General features: G+C 41.9%; 3 protein-coding genes across 3 annotated transcripts in view; all 3 read right to left on the minus strand.

The window, feature by feature from the left end:
• The window catches only part of pkz (protein kinase containing Z-DNA binding domains), a 34,268-nt gene extending 22,090 nt beyond the window's left edge, over window positions 1–12,178 (minus strand). The window contains exon 1 of the mRNA XM_090201745.1: window positions 11,788–12,178. Within this exon, the coding sequence (XP_090057871.1) occupies window positions 11,788–12,178 (391 nt within the window). The remainder of the gene's footprint in view (window positions 1–11,787) is intronic.
• LOC149976524 (uncharacterized) lies at window positions 1,210–14,464 on the minus strand. Its single transcript, XM_090201742.1, has 4 exons — window positions 14,383–14,464; window positions 10,211–10,606; window positions 6,748–7,258; window positions 1,210–3,369 (listed from the first exon to the last, which is right to left on the minus strand). The coding sequence occupies exons 2-4, from the start codon at window positions 10,599–10,601 to the stop codon at window positions 3,306–3,308; spliced, it is 966 nt and encodes a 321-aa protein (XP_090057868.1). The 5' UTR covers window positions 10,602–10,606; window positions 14,383–14,464; the 3' UTR covers window positions 1,210–3,305.
• The window catches only part of eif2ak2 (eukaryotic translation initiation factor 2-alpha kinase 2), a 50,540-nt gene continuing 47,350 nt past the window's right edge, over window positions 12,048–15,237 (minus strand). Inside the window, exon 17 of the mRNA XM_090201577.1 lies at window positions 12,048–12,183. Coding sequence (XP_090057703.1) covers window positions 12,181–12,183 — 3 coding nt within the window. The 3' untranslated portion in view covers window positions 12,048–12,180. The remainder of the gene's footprint in view (window positions 12,184–15,237) is intronic.

Here is a 15,237-nt window from a genome sequence, read left to right on the forward strand (position 1 = left end):
GGTAGCCAGGTGGAAAGCATGGCCAGACATAGAAAAATGCTTATTGAAATTCTCAATTATTGTGGATTTATTGGTGATGACAGTGTTTCCTAGCCTCAGTGCAGTGGGCAGCTAGGAGGAGGTGCTCTTATTCTACATGGACTTTACAGTGTCCCAGAACCTTTCTGTGGCAAACTTCTGTTTGATAAAGCTACCCTTTGCTTTCCTAACTGCCTGTGTATATTGGATCCTAATATCCCTGAAAAGTCGCATATCGCGGGTGCTATTCGATGCTAATGCAGTGCGCCATAGGATGTTTTTGTGTTGGTCAAGGGCAGTCAGGTCTGGAGTGAACCAAGGACTATATCTGTTCCTGGTTTTAAAAAAAATTGAATGGGGCATGCTTATTTAAGATGGTGAGGAAGGCACTTTTAAAGAATAACCAGGCATCCTCTACTGACGGGATGAAGTCAATATCCTTCCAGGATACCTGGGCCAGGTCGATTAGAAAGGCCTGCTCACTGAAGTGTTTTGGGGAGCGTTTGACAGTGATGAGGGGTGCTCGTTTAGCCTCGGACCCATTACGGACGCAGGCAACGAGGCAACGATCGCTGAGATCCTGGTTGAAGACAGGAGAGGTGTATTTGGAGGGCAGGTTGGTTAGGATGATATCTATGAGGGTGCCTGTGTTTACGGATTTGGGGTTGTAACTGGTAGGTTATTATCATTGATCATTTGTGTGAGATTGAGGGCATCAAGCTTAGATTGTAGGATGGCCGGAGTGTTAAGCATGTCCCAGTTTAGGTCGCCTAACAGCACGAGCTCTGAAGACAGATGGGGGGGCAATCAATTCACATATGGTGTCCAGGGCACAGCTGGGGGCTGAGGGGGGTCTATAGCAAGCGGCAACGGTGAGAGACTTGTTTCTGGAAAGGTGGATTTTTAAAAGTAGAAGCTCAAATTGTTTTGGTACAGACCTGGATAGTAAGACAGAACTCTGCAGGCTATCTCTGCAGGAGATTGCAACTTCACCCGCTATGGCAGTTCTATCTTGTCGAAAAATGTTATAGTTAGGGATGGAAATTTCAGGGTTTTTGGTGGTCTTCCTAAGCCAGGGTTCAGACACGGCTAGGACATCAGGGATGTAGATGTAGCCTATTGAATATCATTCTAGAATATGACAGATGTAGTAGCCTATTGAAAAAACAGACAAATACAGAAGTCAAGAAACTTTCTCCGGGACATTCTGTCAACTGAATTGATAAATGAACACAGAACGGTAAAGTGATTCACCTTGAGCTGGAATCGGTCATCGAGTGGTTTGCTTGGTCCTCGCTGGCTGTTTCAGAAAGGTCTAAATCTGATTGCTAAATCTGAGTCTTCTGAGATTTTAGACTGGACCGAAAACCTAAGAGTTGAACACAATAATACGCTCCAGAATTTAACATTTTTTGATGATCACAAATTAACTCATCTAAATGGCAATATTAGACTTAATAATACTGTCTTTTCTAACTCTGTGCTGTAGCCCCCATCGACCCAATTGGCATCCTCAGGCCAAGTCGTATAGTAGCGAACAATGTTGGAATGTTCCAAGGTAGCCAGTGCTTTCACTTCACGATTTGCTTCTCTGTAAGAGAAAGGATCATAATTACAACATGTAAATAAACAGCTGATAGTTGCTAATGAGCATCAACTATAGAATACAGAATACACACAAGGTAAGAGGGATGGATACACACTATTCATAACATGTTTAGGGGGAACAGAATGGGGACAGTAATGTCTTAGCCAATGACTGTATATATGAATGGACAAAGCCATTGATCACGTGACACCATTCATTCCTATGTGAAGACTCAATGGCGCATTGAAGCCAAATGAAGTCGGTTAAGATTGCGTCTCATGGATTCATAACATGAGCACTTTGAGCTACTCCTGGAAGTGACGTTGCAGGCTTGCTCAGTGCTGCCCCCTCTCATTGAGTAACTCATGTTGAAGGCCGACCGGGGTACTGCAGGCTGCCATTAGACATAACATGCAGGCTGGCTCAGTGCTGCCCCCTCTCATTGAGTAACTCATGTTGAAGGCCGACCGGGGTACTGCAGGCTACCATTAGACATAACATGCAGGCTGGCTCAGTGCTGCCCCCTCTCATTGAGTAACTCATGTTGAAGGCCGACCGGGGTACTGCAGGCTGCCATTATCAACTAAACTATCCATATAACTTCTTCTGTGTGTGATTTTAAAATAAATCGGTTCAAGGACATCTGGTGTATTAGAAGCAACTATTGGTAAACGTAATTGTCTTTGAATTATAAATGGTTTTTTTTTCAAGGTTTTCCACAGATTGCCATTTTTCCATTCACTATAATTGGGATCCTGTTTAAATGCTATAAATGCCTGCAGTACCATGGTCGGCCTTGAACTTCGTGGCTTCAATGAGAGGGGGCCGTCGTTCTCCTCTGGTCTTACCCCATATTCTTCACAATCTTCACAGCGTACGTTTTTCCATCCAATATGTGTTGTGAGGGTAGACTATGGTGAGTGTTTTAATAGTGAGGGTAGACTATGGTAAATGTTTTAATAGTGAGGGTAGACTATGGTGAGTGTTTTAATAGTGAGGGTAGACTATGGTAAATGTTTTAATAGTGAGGGTAGACTATGGTGAGTGTTTTAATAGTGAGGGTAGACTATGGTGAGTGTTTTAATAGTGAGGGTAGACTATGGTGAATGTTTTAATAGTGAGGGTAGACTATGGTGAATGTTTTAATAGTGAGGGTAGACTATGGTAAATGTTTTAAGTGAGGGTAGCCAAGGATGAATGTTTTAATAGTGAGGGTAGCCTATGGTGAATGTTTTAATAGTGAGGGTAGACTATGGTGAGTGTTTTAATAGTGAGGGTAGCCTATGGTGAATGTTTTAATAGTGAGGGTAGACTATGGTGAGTGTTTTAATAGTGAGGGTAGACTATGGTGAATGTTTTAATAGTGAGGGTAGACTTATGGTGAGTGTTTTAATAGTGAGGGTAGACTATGGTGAGTGTTTTAATAGTAAGGGTAGACTATGGTGAGTGTTTTAATAGTGAGGGTAGACTATGGTGAGTGTTTTAATAGTGAGGGTAGACTATGGTGAGTGTTTTAATAGTGAGGGTAGCTTGTGAGGTAATATGCATTTTTCTCAATTTCTTCAGGGGAGAATGGGATCGTAGTCCTCTGGGTCAGGTAGTCCTCTGGGTCAGGTAGTCCTCTGGGTCAGGTAGTCCTCTGGGTCAGGTAGTCCTCTGGGTCAGGTAGTCCTCTGGGTCAGGTAGTCCTCTGGGTCATTTAGGAACAGTTTGATGTAATAAAGAGCGGTCTACTTGGTGTGATGGAAATATCTTGATCATAACTGCAGAGAGAGATAGAGTGAGAGAGAGAGAGGGGGAGGGAGATTCAGTTTTGATGTTACCATGTAAAAGAGCACAAACAAAGCCAAACCTTAACCAAATACAGAATTACAGACACCATCAGAAAAACATGGTTAGCCAGAGAGAACAGACTGGCATCACTGTGGGTCAGGAAGCCAGAGGAGACTGGCATCACTGTGGGTCAGGAAGCCAGAGAGGACAGACTGGCATCACTGTGGGTCAGGAAGCCAGAGTGGACAGACTGGCATCACTGTGGGCCAGGAAGCCAGAGAGGACAGACTGGCATCACTGTGGGTCAGGAAGCCAGAGGAGACTGGCATCAATGTGGGTCAGGAAGCCAGAGAGGACAGACTGGCATCACTGTGGGCCAGGAAGCCCAGACTGGCATCACTGTGTGTCAGAAAGCCAGAGAGGACAGACTGGCATCACTGTTGGTCAGGAAGCCACAGGACAGACTGGCATCACTGTGGGTCAGGAAGCCAGAGAGGACAGACTGGCATCATTGTGGATCAGGAAGCCAGAGAGGACAGACTGGCATCACTGTGGATCAGGAAGCCAGAGAGGACAGACTGGCATCACTGTGGATCAGGAAGCCAGAGAGGACAGACTGGCATCACTGTGGGTCAGGAAGCCAGAGAGAACAGGCTGGCATCATTGTGGGTCAGGAAGCCAGAGAGGACATATTGGCATCACTGTGGGTCAGGAAGCCAGAGAGGACATATTGGCATCACTGTGGGTCAGGAAGCCAGAGAGGACAGACTGGCATCACTGTGGGTCAGGAAGCCAGAGAGGACATATTGGCATCACTGTGGGTCAGGAAGCCAGAGAGGACATATTGGCATCACTGTGGGTCAGGAAGCCAGAGAGGACATATTGGCATCACTGTGGGTCAGGAAGCCAGAGAGGACAGACTGGCATCACTGTGGGTCAGGAAGCCAGAGAGGACAGACTGGCATCACTGTGGGTCAGGAAGCCAGAGAGGACAGACTGGCATCATTGTGGGTCAGGAAGCCAGAGAGGACAGACTGGCATCATTGTAGGTCAGGAAGCCAGAGAGGACAGACTGGCATCACTGTGGGTCAGGAAGCCAGAGAGGACAGACTGGCATCACTGTGGGTCAGGAAGCCAGAGAGGACAGACTGGCATCATTGTGGGTCAGGAAGCCAGAGAGGACAGACTGGCATCACTGTGGGTCAGGAGCGATAGAAAGTTCTAAATCACCTTCCCCAAATATATATATATCAATTAGAAACTCCTTCCCGAAATACATACATATATATCAATTAGAAACTCCTTCCCCAAAAATATATATATCAATTAGAAACTCCTTCCCCAAATATATATATATATCAATTAGAAACTCCTTCCCCAAATATATATACAGTGCCTTGCGAAAGTATTCGGCCCCCTTGAACTTTGCGACCTTTTTGCCACATTTCAGGCTTCAAACATAAATATATAAAACTGTATTTTTTTGTGAAGAATCAACAACAAGTGGGACACAATCATGAAGTGGAACGACATTTATTGGATATTTCTAACTTTTTTAACAAATCAACTGAAAAATTGGGCGTGCAAAATTATTCAGCCCCCTTAAGTTAATACTTTGTAGCGCCACCTTTTGCTGCGATTACAGCTGTAAGTCGCTTGGGGTATGTCTCTATCAGTTTTGCACATCGAGAGACTGACATTTTTTCCCATTCCTCCTTGCAAAACAGCTCGAGCTCAGTGAGGTTGGATGGAGAGCATTTGTGAACAGCAGTTTTCAGTTCTTTCCACAGATTCTCGATTGGATTCAGGTCTGGACTTTGACTTAGCCATTCTAACACCTGGATATGTTTATTTTTGTACCATTCCATTGTAGATTTTGCTTTATGTTTTGGATCATTGTCTTGTTGGAAGACAAATCTCCGTCCCAGTCTCAGGTCTTTTGCAGACTCCATCAGGTTTTCTTCCAGAATGGTCCTGTATTTGGCTCCATCCATCTTCCCATCAATTTTAACCATCTTCCCTGTCCCTGCTGAAGAAAAGCAGGCCCAAACCATGATGCTGCCACCACCATGTTTGACAGTGGGGATGGTGTGTTCAGCTGTGTTGCTTTTACGCCAAATATAACGTTTTGCATTGTTGCCAAAAAGTTCAATTTTGGTTTAATCTGCCCAGAGCACCTTCTTCCACATGTTTGGTGTGTCTCCCAGGTGGCTTGTGGCAAACTTTAAACAACACTTTTTATGGATATCTTTAAGAAATGGCTTTCTTCTTGCCACTCTTCCATAAAGGCCAGATTTGTGCAATATACGACTGATTGTTGTCCTATGGACAGAGTCTCCCACCTCAGCTGTAGATCTCTGCAGTTCATCCAGAGTGATCATGGGCCTCTTGGCTGCATCTCTGATCAGTCTTCTCCTTGTATGAGCTGAAAGTTTAGAGGGACGGCCAGGTCTTGGTAGATTTGCAGTGGTCTGATACTCCTTCCATTTCAATATTATCGCTTGCACAGTGCTCCTTGGGATGTTTAAAGCTTGGGAAATATGTTTGTATCCAAATCCGGCTTTAAACTTCTTCACAGCAGTATCTCGGACCTGCCTGGTGTGTTCCTTGTTCTTCATGATGCTCTCTGCACTTTTAACGGACCTCTGAGACTATCACAGTGCAGGTGCATTTATACGGAGACTTGATTACACACAGGTGGATTGTATTTATCATCATTAGTCATTTAGGTCAACATTGGATCATTCAGAGATCCTCACTGAAAGTTGCTGCACTGAAAGTAAAGGGGCTGAATAATTTTGCACGCCCAATTTTTCAGTTTTTGATTTGTTAAAAAAGTTTGAAATATCCAATAAATGTCGTTCCACTTCATGATTGTGTCCCACTTGTTGTTGATTCTTCACAACAAAATACAGTTTTATATCTTTATGTTTGAAGCCTGAAATGTGGCAAAAGGTCGCAAAGTTCAAGGGGGCCGAATACTTTCGCAAGGCACTGTATATATATCAATTAGAAACTCCTTCCCCAAATATATATATCAATTAGAAACTCCTTCCCCAAATTCAAAATGAAAAGTTTAACATTCACAGAACAATGTAACTAAGAGAAACTTTATAATTTTTGGGGAAAGGTCTGATGTTATAGAGTTAGCAGCACAGTATGTCACAGCTTGCCACTAGCTAAGGGAGGAAACATCATGTACTATTTCATATATTAAAGTAATAGAATATATAAGTACCTGCAGTCATTTACTATGTTGTTCGTGAAATTGGATACTAAATGTTGAACATTATTAAATTTCTGTGTTGGATATCTTTTAGTTTCATTTGTTATATTTTTCCCTATGTGTGCCACATTCACAGACTTACCTCTGGTATTCAATAAGCTCTACTCCACAGCTTGCTTCATCCTTCATTTTCCACACTTTCTCTCCCAACTTTTCTGCCTTGCCGCTACTTTGCAGGTCATAAAGATGCTTATTCACACATTTTCGTGTTTGGCCCAATTCTCTGGCAATTTCTTGCGCACTCATTCCTCTTCCATCACTCTTTGACATCAGCACCCTCCTCAGTCCCTCCTCTGTGATGCCAGGGGTCTCAGAAGGACTAGGCACTTGATCTGACTCTGGAACACTCACAGAGACTGACGCCGCCCCTGGTTTCTCCACAGACCAGACTGGTGGAATGTCTGGTGTTGCATGAAGAAGTCCAGCTTTGTTTAAAGTGTACAGGACACTGTTTACGTCCTTGGCCTTCATTAGTCCAACAGCCTTAGCTATCTGGAGGGCAGAGAATCCTTGTTTCTTCACCTTTAAAAAGGTATATATTCTCTCCTTCAAGGCCGACTGGTCTCCTTGCCGGTTGTCGCAGGACATAGTCACTAGAATGTTGAAGCATGGGAGTAAAAGGAAACAATTACAGACTTTAGCCAGTTGATGTTCAGTGTACAATTCGGTGATAACGCCTGAGAAGCCAGTGTTTGGAGGATATATTGGCATGGGTGTAGTAGTTAGGCCTGAGACCAAGTCGAGGGTCGGCAAACCGTGCCAATATATCCCCCAAACACCGGCTTCTCAGGCATTATCACCTTTATACAATGGGATACCGACATATTTAAATAATGATTTACATAGTCATTAAAACATTATTTTGAGGAACTAATTCAAACTAGTGATGCAGTAATATGACATTTTTGCCCGATACCGATATCCGATATTTTCCTTGTTGAAAAAAAACAACTCGATAACCAATATTTACAATTTTAGCAGCCTTTTAAGCATTCTAGTAAGGTTACATAGTTAACACACACACATGGACGCAGAGGTCTAAGGCACTGCATCTCAGTGCAAGAGGCGTCACTACAGTCCCTGGTTCGAATCCAGGCTGTATCACATCCAGCCGTGATTGGGAGTCCCATAGCGCAACGTCATTGTAAATAATAATTAGTTAAATTTAAATAATAATTAGTTAAATTTAAATAATAATTAGTTAAATTTAAATAATAATTAGTTAAATTTAAATAATAATTAGTTAAATTTAAATAATAATTAGTTAAAATTAAATAATAATTTGTTAAATGAATAATAATTTGTTAAATAACTTGCCAGGTTAAATAAAGGTCAAACACACACACCAAAAAGTTATTTTGTTGGCATTTACGTATGTCCCCATTACCAGTAAAACATCATCAAAACCTACTTCTTTCACTTGCTGTGCTGTTTCGTTATTAATTCGTTTCATTCTCAACCAGGATTTCTATGGAACGCCGTTTGGGTCTTTGCTTGTCAAATAACACGACATCTGTTTCAGTCGCTATCGTTAGCTAGCTAGCTAGCTAGCTAGCTAGCTATCTAGCTAGGTGTCATCATCTAAAATAACCCTAATTTATAAGACAGTTCTTATTTGATTAATGATGGTCGGACCCATCTATGTGAAGCTAGCCACAATAAGGATTAGCCACAATAGTGGACTTTGCTGGTTAGCCTTCAAAATAAAAGTATGGCATAATTCTACTATTTGTTTTCATTTGCATTACTGTCAATGACATACTTTTATTTCGAAGGCAACCCGCAAATTCCACTATTGTGCCTAATCCTTATTGTGGCTAGCTTCACAACACATAACCCGGTCCGGTCGAGCCTCACTAGCCAGATGAAGCTAGCTGGCTGCTTATAACGTTAGCTTTGGGAAACAGGGTTAAGATGCTGACTAGCTATTTATTTTCATGAATTGAAGTTAAATTTCAATAGGTGAACAACAAGTGGCAACCTAGCTAATACTTACTCACAAGGATTCCTAAATCATTGCTAAGAATAATGAAAATTACTGCAGTTTTTACTGGTCGTTGTTTTCAGGCTGGGTGTATTGGTGCTAGCTAGGCACCAAGCTAAAGCTAGCTAGGCACCAAGCTAAAGCTAGCTAGGCACCAAGCTAAAGCTAGCTAGGTACCAAGCTAAAGCTAGCTACCCCAGAAGTTGCGGTCGAACAAATGATGCTTTATTACCAACGCAGTATTGTCAACACATCGTTCGTGGCCGGTGTTTGCAGACTTTTTTGTACAGCTTTGACAGTGCTACTCTATCTTTTTTGACACGCAAAGACCCAAATGGCGTTCCATAGTATGTATGACGTGAAGCTAAAAGCAGTGACGCCATTACTGTGCAACTCTGGTAGGGCAACGTCTGAAAAATAGCGCATTTGGTAGTGTGTCTCGGTACTCGACCAGTCGGCGAAAAAGAACGGTTGATTATCAAGGGCAATGAATTCCATTATCTTGACCTTAATGGATTTCGCCTTTGCGTTGTCTCGCTGAAATGTTGTTACTCTTTCAAATGACTGCTCGATCCACACAGCAGACATTGTGGACTAGTTTAGAATGCTGTGTTGCACGAAGAGCGCAACATTTTACGTGGCGTCATTACGTCATCTACCTACGTTATATAGGTATGCACGTCAGCTTTGACATCGGTTTTGCACATCAGGATGTTAAACTAGACATCGGCCGATGCCGATGTTGGCATTTTTAGCAAGTATCGTCCGATTCCGATATGTTCACCGATATATTGTGCATCCCTAATTCAAACCATTTCTTCCTTCCACAAGATATAGTATATGCGGATATAAGATTTAGTCCCGATACAAGATTTAGTCCCGATACAAGATATAGTCCCGATACAAGATATAGTCCCGATACAAGATATAGTCCCGATACAAGATATAGTCTCGTTGCTACCCAAGCCGGCTGGTAGTTCGTTCTAACGGTTCGGTTGCCAAAGCTGCGACCCAGTCTTTAAGTCTTCGGTGTTCTGTATCTACGGACGTGACCCGGTCGTTCATTCTAAGAATTCTATGCCATACTGGAGGGCAACATTCTTATTTCTATTGATAGTTATTTGTATATATGCATAAAAATTATGCCGATTCACGATTTCAACTGGCTGAGAAAAGCTGCCTGCCTGTCTGTCTCATCCCGACACGTTCATTACTACTACGAGACAGATGGGAATCGAATTTGAATATTGAAACAATGTTGCAAATGTCAGACAGACAGCAAGGTTCAAACAAACTATGCTGTTGAAAACTAAATGTTAGTCTAAAAGAAATGTGAGATAATGTCTTGATGCTTTTTAAAGTGGAGATCAAGTTTATAAATTGCCTGGCTGGGCTGATGAGACAGTGGATTGCGCAGTCAGATGTAACAGAGTAAATAGGCATTTTAACGTCATGGATTTAGCGGGTGGTAACTTGTGGAATAGACAACGGCTGGAATTTGGGTTTTGACTAATCAGCATTTAGGATTAGACACACACTTTGTATAAAGATGCTTATTCACCTAGTTTTCGTGATTGGCCCAATTCTCTGGAAAATTGTGGCACACTCATTCCTCTTCCATCACTCTTTGACATCAGCACCCTTCTCAGCTCCTCCACTGTGATGCCAGGGGTCTCAGAAGGACTAGGCACCCGATCTGACTCTGGAACACTCACAGGGACTGACGCCGCCCCTGGTTTCTCCACAGACCAGACTGGTGGTTTGTCTGGTGTTGCATGAAGAAGTCCAGCTTTGTTTAAAGTGTACAGGACACTGTTTACGTCCTTGGCCTTCATTAGTCCAACAGCCTTAGCTATCTGGAGGGCAGTGGATCCTTGTTTCTTCACCTTTAAAAAGGTATATATTCTCTCCTTCAAGTCCGACTGGTCTCCTTGATGGTTGTCGTAGGACATAGTCACTAGAATGTTGAAGCATGGGAGTAAAAGGAAACATGACAGACTTTAGCCAGTTGATGTTCAGTGTAGAATTCGGTGATAACGCCTGAGAAGCCAGTGTTTGGAGGATATATTGGTACGTCGAAGGCCGGCAAACCGTGCCAATATATCCTCCAAACACCGGCTTCGAAGCCATTGTCACTTTTATAAAACAGGTTACCAACATGTTTAAATAATGATTTGACATATTTTCATTAAAAACATTGAGGAATTGATTCATTCTATTTCATCCTTCCACAAGATATAGTCCCGACACAAATCTAGGGTTGCTACCCAAGCCGCATGGTCGTTCGTCCTATCGGTTCGGTTGCCAGAGCCAGTATTTAAGTCTTCTTGTTCTGTATCTATGGACGCGACCCAGTCGTTCATTCTAAATATTCTATTGCCATACTGGCTGGTAACGTTCAGCTAGCCAGCCAGCTAGCGAGCTAACTTAGTCACGTCAAACAGTGCAGACAGAATAACAAAGTAGCTGCATTTGTTTAAGTTGTTCTCTAGTGACATTTATGTGGATACATCCATAACAATGAGCTAGTGAGGCGTGATTTCGCCGGGCACAGAAAATATGCTCTCTCGTCTGGACACTGTTGTTCAGAGGAGCTAGCCTACAACACAGCTAACACAATCATTTCATACTGAAGCTGGAAAGACCGCAAACAAGCTGCACTTTGTATTGTTTCACCTGTTATCTATTATTAGTTTTTTGTATATATGCATAAAAATTATGCCGATTCATTAGTTCGACTGATTGTGAAAAGCTGCCTGCCTGTCTGTCTCATCCCGACACGTTCATAACTACAATGCGACAGCTGGAGATCGAATTTGAATATTGAAACGATGTTACAAATGTCGGACAGACAGCAAGGTTATTACAAAACTCTGCTGTTGAAAACTAAATGTTAGTCTGAAAGAAATGTGAGATAACGTCTAGATGCTTTTTATAGTGGAGATCAAGTTTATAAATTGCCTGGCTGGGCTGATGAGACAGTGGATTGCGCAATCAGATGGAACCGAGTAAATAGGCATTTTAAACGTCATAGATTTAGCTGGTGGTAACTTGTGGAATATACACCGGCTGGAATGCGGTTTTAGCTAATCAGCATTCAGGATTAGACACACCTGTTGTATAAAGATTCTTATTCACCTAATTTTTGTGATTGGCCCAATTCTCTGGCAATTTGTGGCGCACTCATCCCTCTTCCATCCCTCTTTGACGTCAGCACCCTCCTCAGTTCCTCCTCTGTGATGCCAGGGGTCTCAGAAGGACTAGGCACCCGATCTGACTCTGGAACACTCACAGAGACTGACGCCGCCCCTGGTTTCTCCACAGACCAGACTGGTGGTTTGTCTGGTGTTGCATAAAGAAGTTCAGCTTTGTTTAAAGTGTACAGGACACTGTTTACGTCCTTGGCCTTCATTAGTCCAACAGCCTTAGCTATCTGGAGGGCAGAGAATCCTTGTTTCTTCACCTTTAAAAAGGTATATATTCTCTCCTTCAAGTCCAACTGGTCTCCTTGCCGGTTGTCGCAGGACATAGTCACTAGAATGTTGAAGCATGGGAGTAAAGGAAACATGACAGACTTTAGCCAGTTGATGTTCAGTGTAAAAGTTACAATTATGAAATCATTGTCATATACTGTTGGAAGTTATCCTGTTGGAACCAGCCTGATTGCTGCGTCAACTTAAGGGATACTTAGAGATTTTGGCAATGAAGCCCTTTATCTACTTCCCCAGAGTCTGGTGAACTCATGGTTACCATTTTTATGATTCTGCATCCAGTATGAAGGACGTTATAGGTAGTTTCACAAGCCGATGCTAACTAGCGTTAGCGCAAAGACTGGACGTCTATAGTATCTACTAGCAAGCTAGAAGCTACCATAGACATCGTCATTACGCTAACGCTAATTAGCATCTTCCTCCAAACTGCACACAGATATACAAATGGTATCCACCAGTTCATCTGACTCAAAGGAAGTAGATAAAGGGCTTCATTGCCAAAATCCTGAATGAAATAGAATGTTGAAAGCAGCAATCAGGCTGGTTCCACCAATCAGTATGTTGGAAACCTCTGAGCATAAAGAACACAGTTCATGCTTTTCAACCAGAAATAATACAAACTGCTGAAAAGCAGCTATTTGTTTTAAAAGGTTATTACTAATACATTTAACTGTATGAAGCTGTTTGTATCTATTAATGTAATCAGAGTGAAACATGATGAATACTTGAGCAGTATTTATAAAATGGTCTCATAGCTAACCAATAGTAGCTAACCTATAACTTTAGTAGCAGCTAACCTATAGTAGCAGCTAACCTATAGTAGTAGCTAACCTATAGTAGCAGCTAACCTGTTAGTAGCAACTAACCTATATTAGCAGCTAACCTATAATGTTAGTAGCAACTAACCTATAGTAGCAGCTAACCTATTGTAGCAGCTAACCTATAGTAGCAGCTAACCTATAGGAGCAGCTAACCTACAGGAGCAGCTAACCTATAGGAGCAGCTAACCTATAGGAGCAGCTAACCTATAGGAGCAGCTAACCTATAGTAGCAGCTAACCTATAGTAGCAGCTGACCTATAGTAGCAGCTGACCTATAATGTTAGTAGCAACTAACCTATAGTAGCAGCTAACCTATAGTAGCAGCTAACCTATAGTAGCAGCTGACCTATAGTAGCAGCTAACCTATAGTAGCAGCTGACCTATAGTAGCAGCTAACCTATTGTAGCAGCTAACCTATAGGAGCAGCTAACCTATAGGAGCAGCTAACCTATAGGAGCAGCTAACCTATAGTAGCAGCTCACCTATAGTAGCAGCTAACCTATAGTAGTAGCTAACCTATAGTAGCAGCTAACCTGTTAGTAGCAACTAACCTATATTAGCAGCTAACCTATAATGTTAGTAGCAACTAACCTATAGTAGCAGCTAACCTATTGTAGCAGCTAACCTACAGGAGCAGATAACCTACAGGAGCAGATAACCTACAGGAGCAGATAACCTACAGGAGCAGATAACCTACAGGAGCAGATAACCTACAGGAGCAGATAACCTACAGGAGCAGATAACCTACAGGAGCAGATAACCTACAGGAGCAGATAACCTACAGGAGCAGATAACCTACAGGAGCAGATAACCTACAGGAGCAGATAACCTACAGGAGCAGATAACCTACAGGAGCAGATAACCTACAGGAGCAGCTAACCTATAGGAGCAGCTAACCTACAGGAGCAGCTAACCTATAGGAGCAGCTAACCTATTGTAGCAGCTAACCTATAGTAGCAGCTAACCTATAGGAGCAGCTAACCTACAGGAGCAGCTAACCTATAGGAGCAGCTAACGTATAGTAGCAGCTAACCTATGGTAGCAGCTAACCTGTAGGATCACTCTAGCCCACAGCTGGCTACAGTATCCAACCGCGACATGGTCACCTGGTAAAGTCGTTTTTCATATAAAGAAACAGATTGGAACTTTACATTTATAGAGATACTGGGCCTACGTCGAATTTCATATAAATTAACAAATAGGAACTTTACATTTATAGAGATACTGGGCCTACGTCGAATTTCATATAAATAAACAAATAGGAACTTTACATTTATAGAGATACTGGGCCTACGTCGAATTTCATATAAATAAACAAATAGGAACTTTACATTTATAGAGATACTGGGCCTACGTCGAATTTCATATAAATAAACAAATAGGAACTTTACATTTATAACATTAGTAGGATTTCGTCTTACCTTCCAGATGAGATAAAATGACTTGCCGAATATTTTATTTTCGGTCTTGTCTAGATGGGATCCAGTTTTTGTCCAATTTAGGTCAAAGGCAGATCGTTTTTTGCATTTCAGCTAACCCTAACTCTTTTCCTAATCTTAACCCAATTCCCATAGCCTGTCACGTTTATTCTCCTAACCTGTTGCGTAAATTATCCTAAACCTGCTTTCGAAAAGTCAATTCTGACAAAAGCTGGATCCTTTCTAGCCATTACCCTACAACCCGGAAATTAGTTACGTCTGATTCGTTCAGCCATCCCTATGGCGAAAATGAATGTGGAGAGAATAGGGTTTAGGAATAAACGCCGAAAATAAGGTCCGAGGTTAAACACAGGTTTTGGAGATGTTATACTTATTTTTTTATATGAGATAATAGGAGTCAGCTAACATGACTTTTATGAATTATGAAGCCTTTATGTGCGTTTCTTTATTTTATAACACATTTGTAAAAATTAACATAAACTGATGTTATATGAGTGACATTATATCATAGAACAAAACGTATAATATGTCCTAGGCCTGTTTTTTTTATTTTTTTTTTATTTAACCTTTATTTTAAGAGCAAATTCTTATTTACAATGACAGCCTATCAAAAGGCAAAAGGCCTCCTCCTCCTAAATTAAATACAAATATAGGACAAAACACACACCCCGACAAGAGAGACAACACAACACCACATAAAGAGAGACCTAAAGACAACAACATAGCAAGGCAGCAACACATGACAACAACATGATAGCAACACAACACCACATAAAGAGAGACCTAAAAACAACAACATAGCAAGGCAGCAACACATGACAACAACATGATGGCAAC

This window comes from Oncorhynchus mykiss, chromosome 16 (genome assembly GCF_057628025.1).
Source record: "Oncorhynchus mykiss isolate SJ-2025 chromosome 16, ASM5762802v1, whole genome shotgun sequence".
Classification (NCBI taxonomy): domain Eukaryota; kingdom Metazoa; phylum Chordata; class Actinopteri; order Salmoniformes; family Salmonidae; genus Oncorhynchus; species Oncorhynchus mykiss.